The 18,885-nt window shown below is 36.4% G+C and overlaps 3 protein-coding genes, 1 long non-coding RNA gene and 1 pseudogene across 10 annotated transcripts; 4 read left to right on the plus strand and 1 right to left on the minus strand.

Annotated features, from left to right (window-relative positions):
• The first annotated feature begins 1,785 nt into the window (after positions 1-1,785).
• LOC18011066 lies at positions 1,786-4,137 on the plus strand. Of its 5 annotated transcripts, none has more exons than XR_002897346.1 (7): positions 1,786-1,913; positions 1,981-2,052; positions 2,587-2,763; positions 2,885-3,013; positions 3,113-3,524; positions 3,596-3,756; positions 3,877-4,137. It is a non-coding gene; the product is annotated as an uncharacterized LOC18011066 (long non-coding RNA). The 5 variants fall into 5 exon arrangements; XR_002897347.1 differs by having other exon boundaries at positions 3,637-3,756; XR_002897345.1 differs by having other exon boundaries at positions 3,113-3,217; positions 3,297-3,756.
• A 453-nt stretch (positions 4,138-4,590) lies between these two features.
• Positions 4,591-6,279, plus strand: LOC18011046 (annotated as a pseudogene).
• A 4,710-nt stretch (positions 6,280-10,989) lies between these two features.
• Positions 10,990-12,676, plus strand: LOC18011044 (F-box/LRR-repeat protein At1g48400). Of its 3 annotated transcripts, none has more exons than XM_024150499.1 (4): positions 10,990-11,850; positions 11,923-12,033; positions 12,132-12,272; positions 12,368-12,676. In XM_024150499.1, the coding sequence occupies exons 1-4, from the start codon at positions 10,990-10,992 to the stop codon at positions 12,674-12,676; spliced, it is 1,422 nt and encodes a 473-aa protein (XP_024006267.1). The 3 variants fall into 3 exon arrangements, with proteins under 3 accessions (XP_024006267.1, XP_024006268.1, XP_024006269.1); XM_024150500.1 differs by having other exon boundaries at positions 10,990-11,806; positions 11,897-12,033; XM_024150501.1 differs by having other exon boundaries at positions 10,990-11,805.
• Positions 12,677-13,691: 1,015 nt separating this feature from the next.
• LOC18011012 (zinc finger protein VAR3, chloroplastic) lies at positions 13,692-15,865 on the plus strand. Its single transcript, XM_024150425.1, has 7 exons — positions 13,692-14,082; positions 14,156-14,273; positions 14,372-14,727; positions 14,988-15,098; positions 15,186-15,302; positions 15,472-15,570; positions 15,669-15,865. The coding sequence occupies exons 1-7, from the start codon at positions 13,748-13,750 to the stop codon at positions 15,784-15,786; spliced, it is 1,254 nt and encodes a 417-aa protein (XP_024006193.1). The 5' UTR covers positions 13,692-13,747; the 3' UTR covers positions 15,787-15,865.
• Positions 15,866-15,939: 74 nt separating this feature from the next.
• Positions 15,940-18,465, minus strand: LOC18011013. The gene is made up of 2 exons (XM_006393332.2): positions 17,905-18,465; positions 15,940-17,622 (listed from the first exon to the last, which is right to left on the minus strand). The coding sequence occupies exons 1-2, from the start codon at positions 18,401-18,403 to the stop codon at positions 16,148-16,150; spliced, it is 1,974 nt and encodes a 657-aa protein (XP_006393394.1). The 5' UTR covers positions 18,404-18,465; the 3' UTR covers positions 15,940-16,147.
• Between the last annotated feature and the right edge of the window lie 420 nt (positions 18,466-18,885).

Here is an 18,885-nt window from a genome sequence, read left to right on the forward strand (position 1 = left end):
GTGCTCCACAAATATTAATGTTCCTGAAGAACAAAATTTATCGGAGTAAAGTAAACGTATGGTTCAATTAAAAAAAAAGGGGGGAGGCTAACGAAATCTAAAATTCTCCTGAAGAGAAAAAAAATTAGAGAATAAAATGAAAGGATTCCTGAAGAATTAGCAAAAGATAATGTCTTTAGACTTATGATTATTACACCTGAAGATGTAATGTCATTCGAGACCAAATGGATCTTTATTCGAAAATAATGAGATAACAAAGTCACAAGATATAAAACTCGGTTTGTGGCATAAAATTTTTCTCAAAGACCGGAAATTGATGTTATTCGGTCATGCATGTAATCACATTCAGTAATATATTGATAAAAATCCCAGAAGGATCAACGATGTATGAAGTATTCGAATTACAATGGTTAAAATAAGAGTTTGAAATTAGAGAGCATAACCAACTCGAACTATGGCCCAGAAGTCCAATGACCTGAGAAATTATACGAGTTTGTTTGTTCACTAAGGCTCTACTTATAAAAATTCCCTAAAAGATTGTATATATCATTGGAATGCATCTCTTGAAGATGATGCTTCCAGGGGAGAAATGTGATTATATGCGTGGCTGCACTCTTTTTTGCTTGCGATAGTTTTTATCCCATCAGATTTTTTCAAAACAAGATTTTTAACGAGGCAGCAAAAAAAACGCAAAAAGGATAAAACATCTAAATATGAATACTTCCAGAAGAAGTATAATAATGCGGGTAGATGCATTTTTTTCCTTACCATAGTTTTTATCCCATTAAATTTTTCTATGATGAGGTTTTTATTAAAACATCAAAGAATACGCAAAAGATATCCATAATACCGAAAGATAATATCAAAGTCGAGGAATCATATATCCAAAAGAAATGTTTATCAATCTGAAAAACAGATTATAAATAAGATTATGTTCATCCTTTCAAGAATATATTATATAATAAATAATCAAAAGTGAGTGTTAGAAAAGAATAATGATTATCCATTTTACATTAATATAATAATTTATGTATTATGTCGGTTAAGTTACCGACTTAGTTGCGCTATAAATAAGTGCATCACTTGTAAACATAAGGAGAATAATAAGAGTGAAAGCAGGTCTTCCTCCTTCTTTTCTATACGAATCTTTACTCTCTGTCTCTCTCTCTCATCTCTCTCTACTTAATATAACAAATACATATATGCACGTATAAGAAAAGATATCTCACCTCACATACAATATACATATACATTGTCTACAACAAGTATTAATTTAAAAACATTGTCTTGACCAAAAAAAATAAAAAACATTAAACTTCGGTTTCCAAATAAGAGGAATAAAATAAGGTTTTTCGTGTAATTTTTGTTTTTTTTTGTGTTATAAAAACGCTTTGCGTCACTACAAGAAAAACGAGTATTGATAGCACATTAACATAGCATGATTTCTATAACTGCTATTAAAGAGGATATTTCGGATTTGGATATTCTATTATAGCATTTTAAACACGTTATACCGAAATTTCATTAAGCGGGAACAAAAAATTAACATTTGGAACCTAAATTCTGTGATGAGCGCCAGTACTTAGGCAAAAAGAGAAAAAAATACTAAGTATCCTAATTATGACTCTTCTTTTTATATTGTTCGGAGAAGAACAAAAACAAGTTCTTTGGAAAAAAAAAATTCTCTTTCGAGAAAGCAGCTCGTTGTCCCTCCGTCTCCGATTTCCTCCTCCACCGTCTCTGGCGTTATGGCTGAACCATCTCACCACATCCTCCTTCCTCGCCTTCTTCTCAGCCTCCTTCTCCACCTCCCGTTCCCCCCGACCCAGCTAACCTAAACCCTAACTCATCTCCGATCGAACCCACCTCTCTCAATTCGCCGCCGCCGCTTCCACCTCCATCCTCCATAAAGGGTATTGAAACAACTCACCCCATTTTTCGCCTCTCCTATTCTCAAGAGCTGATTAGGGTTAACTGTAGATTTTGGGTTAGGGTTCCTGGACGGCTATGACGAGTTTCCTCTCATGAGCTTTCTTCGATCCTGTTCAAGAGGTATGGTTCTCAACACTTTGTGGGCTTTTGACATTGGGATTCTTAAATTATTCAAACCGAAACTTATACCGAGGATTTCGAGACAGACCACCCAATATTCGCCTAAGGCAAATTCTTAAAACCTTCATTATGATGGCCAGTTGTTGTATTTCTCGCTAATAGCCTAATAATATGCATTATTTTCATTTTTCTTTGTTGATGTTGAACACAAAGCGTTGGCAGTTGATTCAAGTGCGAGATTTATTCTTAAATGATCGCCTAACAGATCTTTTTAGTAGCTTGCAGAGAATAAACTACTCAACATCAACTCCTTCAAAGTCCCTTGCGACAACATTATAGGACGTTTGGGTTTAATTAGGGCAGGATTCATTAGTTAGAAGCTTTTAATCTCTGGATTCAAAGTAGTGATACATAGATTGTTTAAAGCTATTTGATTTCAGTGTATAAGCGAGCAAAAGCTTAGAGATTTAGTGTTTATACACATATATGAGGGTTTGATAGAAAAACTTTTTTGATATTGGTTTGGCTTTGTAGGGACTATTTGAAGATCTCAAAGCTGACAGGACAGAAGACGACCAGGTTAGGCTGTTCCGGCCTGACGAAAACGCTCTTAGTATGCAAACATGTGCTGATAGGCTTTGTATGACACCACCTTCTGTGGAGCAATTCATCGAAGCAGTTAAGCAAACTGTACGTGCCATCAAGAAATGGGTATGGACTATGGACCAATGTGTATCTCTATTCCAATCGATATGATTCTTGATCATAGTTTGCTCTCATCTCTAGAAGCTCCTCACGGGTTTTATGGCTTTAATTTTTTTTTGTGTTTTAGGTTCCTCCGGGTAAAGGAGTTTTGTATACAAGGCCTCGGCTAATAGGGAGTGGCGCTATCCTTGGAGCAGCTCCAGCACCTGAGTACACGTTCCTCATTTACGCATCTCCCGTAGGAGATTACCATAAGGTGAGTTAGTGTTCTGCTGTTTTATATATTTGGTGAAATAAACTCTGCCGAAAGACTCTCTAAAGCTGAAATGGTAACGCCAGTGTTTCTTTGTTGTAGGTAAGCACAGGCCTGAACTTTAAAGTTGATCATAAGTATCGCCGAGCCCATTCACTTGTTTTCAGAAGCGTGGATGCTTATTACTTTTGTTTCCATGAGATGCAGGTCACTTTAACACTTTTGTTGGAGATCGGTCTGCTTATGTGTTCAGTTAGATTCTGATTTTGCTTGTGTATTGGATTAGGTGATCTGGTGAAGATGCTTTTGAGACTGCAAAGAGTTGACGTTTCTTCTTCTCCTTAATCTCATTAGCTTTTGGTTTTAGTTCTTATTCCTTCTCTCTGTTCTTGAGAGTTTATTAATTTTCTGAATTTTTTTTTTTTGCAGAAAAGAAGAATGATTGCAATATTTTGACCACGTTTAAGCTAAACGAGAGACTTGAATCAGTTTCAGTTACATCTCATCATTACAGGTTTGATTTCTTGGTCCTTTACATGAATAATACTTTGTTTAACACTCTTAGGACGATTATTATTTGCACAGTTCATCAAAACAGGTTTTGGTTACAATAAACTTTTCTCTAGAACAATTGGAACGTGTTTTGGATACAAGATCAAATCTGGTGGAGTTTTATATTGGACAAAAACAGAAGAGGGCAACAACTGCTGCAAAAACCGGTTGCAAGATGATCAGATCTTTTTGAGGTAATTTGTTCATTTGGATTTTGGTGCAATTCTGAAATTATACCTTTTGCTTGATGACTTTGGAGAATTACGTAAGCACAGATTCCCTATACATCAATATATGGTTTTGGTTTGTTGCAGTTACTGTGTGTGTTTGTTGCTTGAAACTGCAACTTATGGCATTGATTCTCTCCCAGGCTAGGCAAGCTCTTCTCACTCAAAGAATTGCTTCAGCACTTCAAGCAGCCATGATGTTAAGACCACGTTTTGTAAGACATTTGGTATGATGTTTAAGACTTGATGTTTTGTAAGACTTGTTTTTAATATGATGTTTGTCCTTGTGATGTTTTGTGTAAGACATGTTTGGATGTTTAATAAAAATAAGAGTGTTTTAAATGCAAACGCTGGTTTCTTTATAGTTTTGGAAAACAGGTTTCTAAAAATAATTTTGCAAAACTACAGGTCGTAATAAAAAAAAAATACTAGAACACGTTATACAATAGCCCGAGAAAAGTATTATAAAACAATATACTATAGCCTAGAAAAAGAGCTATAACACGTTATACCGTAGCCAAAAAAAAGAACTACAAGAGATTAGTCTATAGCAACAAAACCGAGCTACAAAAGTCCATATTATAGCATGCAAATAGTGCTACTAGACGACATAGAACAGCGTCTAAAATGAGCTACTATATCGTCAATAACAACACAATTTCAACGCTATAATAAATGTACATATTATAGCACAATCCTAAAACGCTATTGTATAGGGGTCACCCTATTATAGTTCCGGGGATCACAGCGTTCATCGAAACGCTATTAAATCGATATGATAGCGCTAATCGTGAGCTAAAAATGTACATCTTTCTTGTAGTGCGTTCTCTTTTTCTGTGTGTCTTAAACCTCATCGACAAGCAAAGCAAGGGCTTTTTTTGTTTAGTCTAAAAATAACTCTCGCCTTGGATTGAAAGGATCATCTTTGATTTCTTGTTCGTTTTAAGATTTGAACGGCTCTTTCGTTTACTTTCAAAACATTCAAAAGAGAAACTTGTGACTCTAATCGAGTTGTTTTCAGTGTGTAGAGTTTAGGTACTCTTAAAAGCTCCCTGATCGATTGGTTATATCTTAAAAGCTCCCTGATTGATTGGGTACTCTTAAAAGCTCCCCGACATCGATTCTGTCCAAGAGGTGGAGGAATCTGTTGGGTCTTGTAGACACCCTTTGCTTTGATGAGTCAGTGGTTGTATATCCCAAACGAAGAAGAAGCAAGAAGTGGTTCAGATCGCTTCTTAGATTTCGTAGACAAGGTCCCATGATGAAGAAACTGTCTTAGTCTCATATTCCTAGACCTGGCCGGTGCCAATGAATACTCTCGTGCTACCGTTGGATTTGGACTGCGATGGATCAGCGGCTTACTGGAGCTACACATGCACGCCAAGCCACGCTATGGTGTTGAAATAGTGAGAGAGTTGTTCACGAGCAACACACTGGTGAAGCTCACACTGTCCGATGTCTATTGTCCTGAATTAGACCGTGTGTTTTTACCAGTTCTCAAATCAGTCTCTATTTTGTCAACTTATCTCCTTGATTATCAAAACTATTGTCGGCTCGTCGATGGCTGCCCTGTCCGGGAAGAATTGTTCATAACTGAAGATTATCATTCGTACTCGCCAATTTGCGGTGCGGTTGTGGATTGTGCATCCGTCAAGCGAGTTGTGGTTTTTGTCAATCTTCTGGATTCTCAAGAAAATCATGACTACATGCTTTTCAATGCACCAAGTCTTGTCTACCTTGACTATTCTAGTTATATATGTCTTCCAACAGTATGATATTGTTGATTTGGATTTGCTTGTGGAAGCCAGGCTGAGTCTCAGGTTTTGGGAGTCGACTAACGGTTATGGTTATTCTGATGATGATGTTGATGATGATGATGATATTGATGATGATGATTGCTAATTATTATGCTGTTGATAAACCAAAGGCGGTCATATTTTGCAATGTTACATATCTAGTTGCTGGTCTGCTTCTATTGACTCTTTTTCCTTTTTGGATTGTGGAGCTAGCAACTTATATATGGTTTTTTGGTTGTGATGATCATATATAAATCAGGCGTTTCATTTCTGTTGTAAATCCATGCCGGTGTTCAACAACCTCCTTAATTTATCTATCGAGAGCCACAACGAAAAAGGTTGGCAAGTAGTGCCACTTTTGCTCAAGAGTTGTCCCAATCTGCACACTTTGGTCATCAAGGTAATATTATTATCAGTTTCCTTTCACCAAGAGATTCTTTAATTTCTGTTGTTAGTGTTGCCCATTATACATGTCAAAATGGTCTTCTGTTTCAGGGTCTTGTCCACAGAGTAACAAGTAGATGTGGAGATGCATGCGCTTGCATCCCTAAGAAGCAAAGAAAAATTGTGAATGAGGAAGAGGAGTTATGTTGTTTATGGACATGTCAAGTGAAGATGCTAAAGATTTCAGAGTATGGAGATTCTTTTCAAGAGCTGGAAACAGATGAAACATTTTTTGGGCAAATACTTGTGAAAGATACATTTTTTAACAAGTGAATTCATAAAAAGATTTTAAAAAAAAATCAGCAGTTAATAAGATAAACAAGTTAACCAAAATATCATGGAATCAGAATATGCAAATGCCATCAGAGAGGAGGAGAAAAAAAAGCTTACTAAATAAAGAAAAACTTTAATATTCAATTTGAAACTCTTGCGTCGAAACAAATGACAAAAATCCAACACAGGAGTTTCACAGTAAAAAAAAACACACACGGAGTATGTGACAACACATGAATTTCCGATCAAAATATTCAAAACACAACAACTCTCGTCGAATACGAAACAACCAAAATGCAACCACTAACCGCAAACCTCAGCGATTCCCTTTTTGACCAATCGAAGATTCTCAAGTCACCAGTCAAAGACTTATCTATACAAACAGAAGCGTCTCCTCAGTCCTCATACAACATTTTGGCATATATGACGAAGCAGAAATATAATGCAATGCAGGGATTAACCTTTTAGACTTTATTGGATGATTAAAAGCATCAGGAACCAGATAGTAAACCGGAACCAGGGGTTCACTTCGGAAGTGATTTGGGGTCCAGAGGAATGGTGCTGAAGGTTAATGTCAATGCTAATCCCCCTTCACCGGTAATTAGGGTTTTGCCTGTAAATTTTTCTTTGATTTTGGGAGTTTTTTTTTCAGTTTTGTGTGGAATTGTTTAGGGTTTGTAGAATTGTTTAAGGTTTGCGGAATTGTTCAGGATTTACGGAAATAGTGTTTGCACTCAGGGGTTCTCGATTTTGGTTCCTTCGCACAACAATGGTGGCAGAAAAAGATTCAGTTTTGGGCAAAAGTTTAAGGTTTTTCTTTTTAGGTTTGAGCGAAATTGTGTAGAGTTTTGCGCTTTTAGGCTCCATTCATATTTTAGGGTTTCGGTCCAAAGTCTTTACTTTTTTTTTTCATGTTTTTGTACAGTGGACAGCGGAAGTAGTTGCGAGTCTTGATCAACAGGATCAAACTCCTCCTGCTTCGCCGGTAAGTAGGATCCATTTAAGGGCATATCTTTTAAATTTTTGGGAATCAATTTAGAACATACCTTTGATATCTTTTGACTTTTTGGGAATTGGTTTAGAGTATGGCTTTCTTATAAGTGACAGATCAAGCAGCCACGACACTCTTTGATTATGCGTATGCACGGCACTATCGGTGATCAGCAAGAGATTACCTGCAAACTTGTGCTCACATAGGATGTACTCTTCAAACTGATGGAGAAGGTTCTGGATATTGCGGTGAAGGTCACAAGACTTCTGCTTTAATTTCCACAGAATTTGCTTTCGAGTACAAAAAAAAATCAATTTTGAAAACTTTGTAAAACAACTCAATACCGTAAACCCTTTGTAAGAAAAAAAAACAGTGAAGATAAAATTTATTATTGAAAATATGATCTTTTGTATATTTTTACTAGCAAATCATTCATATTCACATACTCGAATTTTTTAACAATGATTTATTAAAAAAAATTCCACACATATTGCAAAAAATACTTTACTAAAAGGGGTGTATTGAACTAAATATTTGAAGTGATTTGAATTTTACTAAGATTTTAGATGATTGAATTATTTTAAAGAAGTTGTAATGATATGATTTGAAATTCTCTGCAATTCCACATATGAGACATTTACAAATCTTATATCCAATAACACTGGATTATAAATATTGTTTTTAAATAAATGTTTGAATAACATAGGATTTGTTATTTTGTTTTAAATCACTTCAAATGTTCAGTTCATACACCCTCCTAATATTACTACTATAATTAAAAAGTACAATTTTTGTACATTTAAACAAAAACAATCTGCTTCATTATCTGCTTTATCATCGTCCACTAACTCTTGATCACTTGCTCTATGAGTAGGGAAGTTAAAGGTCCCAAACTTGAACCCGATCAAAGTTAAGAACATAACCAAGACACATCAAGCTTTATAAACCCAATTAAAGCCAAAAACAAGACAAGAATGCAAGACTTTTCTTTTGGGTAGTTATGACCACCTCTTTGTTCGACACAAAAGTGGTATTCAACAAAGACATCTCCGAGAAAGCATTTTCAAATTTAGAGCTTGTCATCATGTTATATTATTTTTAGTTATAATTTACCTATTACTTAATTATATATTTTTAAACGTTCCTTACATGCGCTGGGTAATTCGTCACAAAGTCATAAAACTTGTACCGTCAGTTGCTTTGATAATAAGAGTATTACTTACATCAGGTCATTAACTCTACAAAACAATTTGCCATAACTACAAAATTTTACGAGGAATGACGATCTTAAACCATACATTAATTTATTTATTTTTTTTTGGAAAAAATAAGGCTCTAGTTTCTAATAAGTTTGGGTTCATCTTTTGATGAGCCGTCAAAATGCATTAGAGATCCCGAGTGCTTTGTTAACCAATCAAACTCAGAGCTTGGTCAGAGGAGACCATCCATCGCTTTCGATCTTATTATTTACTTCATCAAACGTAGCAATAGAACATCCTTAAACAATAAATTAAAGAGATTTTGAATTTCAGTAGTGATATTGGAACGCAAAAAGAAAATCCACCAGACTATAGTCAATGAAACGAGATCCTAGAATAATAGAGAAGACAGACGAGTTGAATTTCAATCTTTTTTCAGTGTTGAATGTAGAATTTTCCTTTGGTTTTAATAGATTTCGCTTTGATGATTAGTTTTATAGAAAGCTCTAATTTGATTCTTGATTGATTGTTCCATTTGGACAGAGATTGTGGGCACATCTAGCCGTTGAACTTAGTGTCGTTGCCTCCAACGTCTCCAGTTACTTTTAGAACAAGCTAGGATCCTTTCGTTGTTCAAGTTGCAATGCATGACTAAGAAAACCCCAAACAATTCCTTCAAGAAAGAGAATATATAGTAAAGGCTTAAAACTTTACTTACTATAATTAACTCTACTTATTAACTAATAGTAGGTAGTAACCCGCAACCTGTGTGGAATGAGATTTATCTTATTTTTTATTGATTTGTTTCCAGAAATTATCATATTTAAAAATTTAATTAGATTTATTATAAATTATATAATTAGTTGTGAGAAATAGATAAATAAAACTTAACCATAAAATTTAAATAATAATATCAATTGATAAATAGAAGCATATAAGGATGCCCTAATCATGCATTATTAAAACAAAGCAAAAAAAATAACTTGGTTGAATATAACTAAAGGTATTCATTTTTAGAGACAATTGTTCTTAATTTTGATGGCCTCATTTGAATGGGTCTTTCCAGTAAATATATTTTTCTTTATTCTTTTGTTTTGTGGAATTCAATAAATTAGATGGACCTTTTGACTCTGATGTGTGTAAAGTATATGTTTTTGAGATTTGTTTAATACATATAGATTACACTAACAAACTACATACATATATGTTATAAATAAGATAAATATATTTGTAATGTCATTATACTGAATATTAGTGTAAGAAAACACTTTATGCATATCTTAAAATAGAAGATAAGTCTTCGAGGGTTAATATATGTGAATAATATATATATATATATATATATAAACATAGTATCATATATGTGAATTATGTATATATATATAAAATAGTATTATAGGTATATATATATGTGAATTATATATTATATGTTACCTAAAATATAAGAAGACAATTAGTATATATATATATGTGTGAATTATGTATATATATATATATATATATATATATATATATAAACATAGTATTATATGTAAATATCTTAAAATAGAAGATAAGATTATGTAAATAGTTTTAGTGGTTAAAAATGGTACAACTATTATTAGTCTAGTAATTTGAGACCACTTGTAATAAAACTTTGAGAAACTCTTTGAATGTTACACTTCAACATGGCATACCTGTAAATAACATGGCATACCTGTAAATAACACATGAGACAAATATTTTTTTTAAATTGTTCTTTGTAAATTAATAATAGAAGATGTTGTGTTTGTTCGGATAATCGTCGGATGCTTGTTCGGATAATCTTCAGATGTTTCCATACTAAACAAACCCACCAAACCAAACATAGTTGGACTTAATCGAGTTGGATTAATATAAACTGATTTAGATTAACTTAAATACTGTAGAATCTTAATTAAAATTAAACCTCGCTTGATTAAATTTTAAACCTCACTTGTTACATCCTAATCATATTCTTAAACCATAAAGTTAATAATACTGTACTTAGCAAATGAAATCCAAAACCGAATATATTTTTTAAACCGGAAACTAGATCCATTCAAAATAAACCGATCTAAACCGAATTTATTGGTCATCCGGTTCAATTAAACTTTTGACTTCTACCGAACCCAACCGGATTAATTCAACAAAACTAAAATTAGATTTTAAAATTTAAGAAAAACCAAAGCGGGTCAACATTATTAAACCTAGGCGACTCTCATGGTTTAGGATTCTCTTAGGATTAAAATTTCTCTTTCCTCGTCTCCTCTTGCGTCGTAAGTTTGCCTTTTGTCTACTTCCAAAAACCCTCGCGTTCAATTTGAAGGATCATCTATGATTCTGATTAAAGTTTTTGTGGGCCGGTTATTGTTTTTCCATTGATGAACTTGAAAAACATTCAATAGCTTCTCTATTGTTTAGTTGCAAAACAGGAGGAACTTGTGACCCTAATCGAGTTGTTTTAGTGTATATAGTTAGGTACAATTATTTGTTGGCTATGGATTCGATAAGCGAATTGCCGGATGAGATTCTTGGAAAGATACTGTCTTCACTTCCGACAAAGGTGGCTGCTTCGACATCGATTCTGTCCAAGAGGTGGAGGAATCTGCTGAGTCTTGTAGACACCCTTTGTTTCGATGACTCGATGGTTGTTTCGTATCCCAAGGAAGAAGAAGCAACAAGCCGCTTCTTAGAATTCGTAGACAAAATATGTGCTCTGCTAAGCAATTCTCCCACCATCAAGAAACTCTCTCTTTGTCATGTACCGGTTAGACCTGGCCCTTACGATGTCTCCTATTTTGTGTATTCTTGTCTCAAATGTTGGGTTCAAACTGCATTGGAATGCGGTTTGTTGGAGCTACACTTGCACGCCATCCCCATTACTAGTGTTTATATGGAAACAAAGTTGTTAACGAGCAACACACTGGTCAAGCTCACACTATGCCATAGATTTATTCTTGCAGCCGAGGATGTGTTTTTCCCAGCGCTCAAATCACTCTCTCTCTTATCAGTTGATTTTGGTTATGACAAGTATTGCCAGCTCCTCGATGGCTGCCCTGTCCTGGAAGAACTATTCGTAACTGATGATGATTCGTACCAGCATTGGCCTTGTTGCGGTGCGTACGTGGAAAGTGCATCCATCAAGCGGCTTGTGGCCTTTGTCCATCTTCCGGATGCTCGAGAGCATTACGACTGCATGCTTTTCGATGCACCTAGTCTTGTGTACCTTGACTATTCCACTCACGTCTTTGGAAATCATGAGTTTCGCGGTTTGGATTTGCTTGTCGAAGCCAGGCTGAACCTCAAGTTATGGGTATCAACTAACGATTACGATTATTCTGATGATGATTGTGATGATGCTGATATTGATATTGATGTTGATGATGTTGTTGATGACGATGATTATGATTATCATTATGATGATGACGAGGATGATGATTATTTCGTTAAACCAAAGCCGGATATATTTGGCGATGTTACAGGTCTAGTTGAGGGCATAAGCAACATTACCACCCTTCACCTCTCTCCTGATTCCCTTGAGGTCAGTTTTTTCTTCATCTTCTTCTTCTATAGATCTTTTTCTTTTTTGGTCACTTATGTTTTATGGATTTTTGGTTGTGATGATCATATATAAATCAGGCGTTTCATTTCTGTTGTAAATCCATGCCGGTGTTCAACAACCTCCTTAATTTATCTATCGAGAGCCACAAGGAAAAAGGTTGGCAAGTAATGCCACTTTTGCTCAAGAGTTGTCCCAATCTACACACTTTGGTCATCAAGGTCAATATTATTATCAATTTCCTTTCACTAAGAGATTCTTTTATGTTGTTGTTAGTGTTGCCCATTATATATGTCAAATTGGTCTCCCATTTCAGGGTCTTGTCCACAGAGTAACAAATAGATGTGGAGATGCATGCGCTTGCATCCCTAAGAAGCAAAGGAAATTTGTGAATGAGGAAGAGGAGTTATGTTGTTTATGGACATGTCAAGTGAAGATGCTAAAGATTTCAGAGTATGGAGGTTCTTTTCAAGAGCTGAAACAGATGAGACATTTCTTGGGCAAGTTGGAATGTCTTGAAACCGTGAAAGTTGGTGTTGAAGCAGATAAGAGCAGTATGTTCTTGCGAGCTAATCTGCTAGCTCTTCCCAGGCTTTCATCAGAGTGCAAGATCCAGTTCATCTGACAATTTCTTTCTTTTTCCTTTTCCTTTTGATGTGGTAATGTGAAAGTAACTTAGTTAACGATATAATTATATCATTAAAGTTGGTCACAATCTGTTTTTAAAGATACCTAATATGTATGCGTTGTTCTTCTTCCTGTGATGCCGAAAGCTAGTGAAGTGACACTCCTCTCTTGCCACAAAATAGAAGCAGCAGCGATATATTAGTCTTTCTTAATGTTAGAGGTTTCTTATCATTTTGATTCAGAAAACTTGCTGCTCAAGGAAATATACCTTTTCTCATTGTTTTCAGAGTTGTAAAACATCTTTACACTTTTCTTTTCAGCAGATCCATCACACTGAGCTTTAAAGCACACTAAGAGTATCCTTGCAGGAACTTCTCCTCATTATAATTTGTTGTAGATGGATCCCAATCCCAATTAACCGTTAATAACCAGGAGTAGATGTAGAAATAATAACCACTAAAGTATTACGAGCCTTTTCTTAACTTCTTTAGTGGTTATTATTTCTACAAACAAAATTAATTCATTTTTTCACTTCTTTAAAATCAATTTAGGTATATGATGAGAGGGGAAACTGTATTATGTCGGAGATGATGAATATGATGTGCTTCTATTTTTTTCTCCGTTCCTTTTTTGTTTCCTGTTACTAAATGTCTAAATCCATGGTAACAATTGTTTTTGGTTTGCTTAATTTTGTTTTGTTTTTAGGGTTAATTCCATGTCACTTGATTTACCAATGAGCTAGTCGTGATAAAAAATTACATCTTAAAATAAATATCCATAGATTTCCGAGATTTATACATATCTGGTTTATGGTTGGATTTATTTTACATATGGAGGACTATGGTTAGTGGTGTAAATGACAGAAAAAAATTAGAGGCATGTCCGTATTTCAGGTGTGAGACTGTAAGCTTTTAACTAAAAGGGTAATAAAAGAAGGCCTTATATAAACAGGTGGTCAAAGTGCAAATAATCAAAACTCGCAAGCTTTCTCTTTTATCCACTCATTCACCGGCCAAAACCCCTCCTAAAACCTCTCACTCTCTGGTGAGATCTTACCGGAGAGAAGAAAATGTCGTCTTCCAGAATCTTCCTTGTCGGAAATTCCATATTCCGACCTCAAAAACCCTCGCTTCCAATCTCTTTCAATCGTTTCCCCTCTGTTTCTCTTCGCTTCCGATGCTTCTCCAGTGAAGCCGCCACCGCCGCAACATCCACCGTGAATTCAGATTTTCCGTCTCCGTCTCCGTCTCCACATCCATGGCCAGAGTGGATAAGCTTCGTAGATCGCTTGAAGACGAAGGGATATTTCACCAAAAACATCGAAGATGATACGGTTTACCAAGAAATGAACGTAGTCAAGGATGCTTGTCTCAGCTTCGCTCGCGATCGATACGACATCCTCAGGTATAAATTCCTGAAATTTAATTTCTCATCTTCAATTTTTCATATTACTTATGTTACTCCTCTTCTTATGCAGATCCTTATCATCGGGAGATATACAAGCTCTCGTGGAGCGTGGATGCCCTAATCTCTTTCGAAAAACTGTTAATTCCTCCAAAAGGATTCGAGCTCATGTTCGATTAGACGAAGGAGATGTATGTACACTTTATGTTGCATCAGCTTAAGGATTGTTGAAAAACCTTGAAACAGGGAGATCTTAACCATAAGAAATGTTTTCTTCTTTTGTTTTTAGGTTTGTGGTTCTTGTGAGCTTCGTGGCTCGTGTGATAGAGCTTATGTGATACTTAAGGAAACAGAAGCTGATGCTCGAACAGTTGATGTCATGCGTTTACTCTTGTTTAATGCGCTTGATTCGGTTGTTATCTCTCGAGGAAAGATTCCACCAGGTAGGGAACTTGTTCATGAGTCTGCAAGAAGACTTCTTTTAGAGTTGGTTGAGTTCAGTGAGAAGCCTCTAAACCTTGTCTTGCCAAAACCTGCTGCCAAGGAATCTTTGCCTCCGAAGGAGAGAGTTTTTAAATCTAGGAGGAACGATGAGCCTTCTCAACGTGTTTGGTCTCATTACAATGCAGATTGGGCTTGTCCTAAGTAAGTGATTTTGCGAATGATTTTAGCTTTTTTTCATGCCTCTAGAGAAACTGGACAAACCCTTTCATATCTCTTGAATCAAATATTAGTTTCCTATCTGTGGTTGCAAAGATTTACTGAACCTTGAAGATCTATCCACTAATGTTGTCAGCTTCTTTGGATGAAGAGGTTTAAAACTTATTACTTTGAGAAATTGGTGTTTTTTTCTGTAGATTTCTTACTTAGACTTTGTGTTTTTCTGCCTCTGTGTTCCTCTACAGATGCGACTTTTTAAACTTTGCCCGAAATGAAAGATGCCGAGAGTGCAATGAAGTCGCTGACAGACGATCTGTTGCTGCTGTTGTCAAGGAAGGAGACTGGTTATGTCCTGAGTAAGTGTATATCTGAAAATCACCCGAATCAAAAGTATTAGACTTTTATGCTATACCTTCATTTGTTATTCCTTGCTGATTCCATAGGTGCAATTTCTCAAACTTCTCAAGAAACCAGAGCTGTCTGAAATGCAAAGCAAAGGGACCAAAGAGAACTTCAATGGAGAATGTTGAAATGAAAAAAGGAGACTGGAACTGCTCTGGGTTAGTTTCCCTTACCTGCCTCTGGATTCTAGATTATCTACTTTGCGTCTATCTCTTTGTGTTTATTATCTGTCTTCTAAAGAGTGGAAGGAATCTTATCTTCTAAAGTGCTTTTGTGTTTGCTAGATTGCTCTTGTATTGATCATACCACTTTTTGTATATTTTCCAGGTGTGGATTCATGAACTTTTCTAGCAACAAACAGTGTAAACAGTGTCGGGAACGACGTCCCAAGAGGCAACTGGAGCCTGGAGAATGGGAATGTCCCTCGTGCGTCTCTCTTTCCCGATCTCTAGTTTACTAACTTGTTATTTTCATATCATTAACCAAACTCTTCTTCCTTTGTCTTTATGTGTGATCTTCTGCAGATGCGACTTCTTGAACTATAGAAGAAACACTGTTTGCAAGAAATGCGAGTGCAAACGACCTAGTGAATCCAATAACCATCAAGAAGACCATACATGGAAGCGTCCCGTCTTACTGTAGACTTTTGCTTTTGGCACTGTAAACTTTTGCTTTTAGACTTGACAGATTCACAGCTTCCTTTCAACTTGTTCTTTCTACTTCTTCGTTGGGATCCCTAATCTCTAAACAGAAAAATACTTTAAAGCAGAAAACTGGAAATCTAGTCGATAGTCCCATTTCATCGTCAGAGCTGTTTTTTTTAATAAATTTATGTGCAAACTATGTCATCTCTTATACGAAACAAGCCAAGATTATACAAAGCTTCAATACCAAAAAAAACCTGCAAGTTCTACGTTAGGTAAAAGACCTTAGCTACTTTACAAGGGGATTTCCATGAGAGAGACATAAGCTATGCACATAACTATTGAGATGATGGTCTTCATCAGTTAGTCTCCAGTTGAAATTTCACCTTCGCCTTGCTTCTTCCCTCTTCTTTTTCTACTGAACCATGTTTCTTGCGACACGATCTTGGTGATGGAACAGAGTTTTGAGGCTTCTGAGCCACAGGAACTTTGTTTACTTCGTTGTCCTTCTGAGTCACAGGAACTTTGTTTACTTCATTGACTTTCTCGAAGGCGTCGAGCCGATACATTACCTTAGACCGTCCTAGCTTAAACTTTTTGCTCCTTGCAAATTGATAAGCCGTCACTGCGTCTATGCTTTGCAGAAATACTACTTTCGCAGAGCTTTCCCCTGGGTTTACATCAGTTCTTGAAGCATCTATTTTCCCAAACACGCTGAATCTCTTCAACAGTTCTGATTTGGATGGGAGATTCCCATGTTTACTCACGAACTTCATTCGCAAACATTTTGGATCAGCAAGACGCATATCTTTCATCGGGTGTAGATTCAGGGGTTTAACAGTAGAAATAGATTGTTGGCTTGCTTTCTTCTTTCTTTTGGAGTTACCTGCTCTGTCTCGGCTCGCTTTCCTTTTGACCCCAATGGATTTGAAATTATCAACTGCTCTCTTCTGGTTTTCAACAGTTGTTGCGTCTTCCAAATCTTGTAATTTTGGTGCGGGTGCAACGCCTACATCATCAGAACCAGAATCTTTGTTTGAGGAGCCAGTAATATGTAGCGAAACCTGTCCAACCTCCACAATATGGGAGTCCAATGCATCGTCAGAGACGTTTCCACGTGTTCCATTGAGATTATTCCTATCTGACGATTCCTCATCCAAGGTATTGGCACTGATCATAGTGCTATCAAGCTTGCTTCTTGGGTTAGCATATGTTTCTTTCACTGAACAATCTAGATTCTTGCAGGCTTTCAGAACAACAAAAGAAACAGGCTTTGCTAGAAAAGCCTTGTCGTTACTCGCATCAAGCAAGGGTAACAATTGTTTTCCGGATGTCACAGTTCCATCATCCGAACCAATGATGTCATCATTACTTTCAATCATAACGTCAGGATGTGCTTCTTCTGATAGAGCAGCTCTTGCGACAGCAACGGAAATGGTGTCTTCCACTATTATATCTTCAATACGAGGTTCTGAATTCAGTAAGCAGATACTCTGCTCAACTTGACAGTGTTCTCTGTTCTCTGACGGGTGATCATCATCCTCATGATCAGCTGTTGGAGCCATGGTTACACAAGCTTTCATAGTGCTAGAATCAGAGATGGTTAGAGGGTTCCCCGTACTCCATGTGCAAATCCGAACTACTTTAGCAACAGGCTGCTCGGAAGAAGGAGAAGAACAACAAGGTATATCCTTCGGCAATTGATCTCTTATACTCAAATCTCTATTCGTTTCCATGTCTGCAGGAAACATAAAACCCTGATTGATGCAGTCCATCTTGTTGGAGGGATCACGACACCAATTTGGTTCTTCTGTGTTATCTATTAGCTTTGCACCTGTACACATATTGACAGAACTATATGAGGATACAAAACATCTCCGTATCAAATACTTCGCCATGGTCTAGTGTGAGCAAGGCAAATAGATCAACACTCAAATTTGGCTTCTTTAAATTCCTCTTAAAATAATCGAAGGAGACAGTATCAATAATCTGCACTGAGCAGTTCTAAAGCATATGAAAAAAATACCAAATGGGTCTTCTCTCCTAATTAAACCAAGCATAGCACAAGAACAAGAAAAGTAGAAAACCCAGAAAATAATAAGAATTTCACACTTACTTTCTCTAATTTCTTCATATACAGATTCGGAGCGCTTAAAATCAACAGTGTATCGCCGAAAACTAAGGATTTGAGCGGTCGAATTGTTGGTCTCAGCTAATCTCCGGAGAGGAACCCGTAGCGAAATGGCCATATCCCGAACAAAACGGAGAGCCGAATCCGAAGAGAGAGGGAAACAAGGGAGAGAATTTTCTCCGTCGAAGTCCGGCGAATCAATCGGTGGCTGGCAAGAACACCATAGCCCAAACGAGATATTCCAAAACTGGGCTCGCAGAGCTCGGTTCACAAAGTGGCGGAACCTCCATGAATCTGCGACCAGAGTTCCGAAATGGCGCTCGAAGCCTCGGATACAGGGTTTTGGAACGTATCTCGGTTTCATTAGGTCGAAGAAGGCAACCAGAATTCCAAACGGTTCCGATGGATCCAGAATCCGACCCGGAATCCATGTATCTGAAGAGTTTAGGCTCACCCACACTAGCTCCCCTTTCTTCATCACCATCTCTGAAATTAGGGTTTAAGCTTTCTCTCTGAAAATCATCTGTGTGACAGGACAGAAAACGAGTACTACTCTGTTTAACGTCTGCTCCTGTGATTTTTGCATTTTTAATTGAAACTACACTTCTTGCTGTTTCAACTTAATCGCTTGTCGTTTTATCAACATTTTGTATTCACGACGTGGAGAGACACACCATGCTGTTTGTTTTCTGACAGAAAGAACTTCTTGCCGTCTCACTTATTCCGCTGTAGGGATTTGGTTGAGAGGAGAGTAGTTTATTAGCTATTCTCGTATCATTGACATGAGCAACAACAACATCAACAGAGACAAAAAGGAAGAACCAACAACAGTTAGACCCCGTTTGTGTCGTTTATCGATTAATTTTTGCATTTGAATGCAACAACAATGAGTTTGTAAGAAAATATATAAGCAATTTGAATCAAAATCAAAATATGCGACTATTTGCATTGTAGTATAGATGTTTA

The sequence above is a fragment of the Eutrema salsugineum genome, unplaced genomic scaffold (assembly GCF_000478725.1).
Source record: "Eutrema salsugineum unplaced genomic scaffold, Eutsalg1_0 scaffold_7, whole genome shotgun sequence".
Taxonomy (NCBI): Eukaryota; Viridiplantae; Streptophyta; class Magnoliopsida; order Brassicales; family Brassicaceae; genus Eutrema; species Eutrema salsugineum.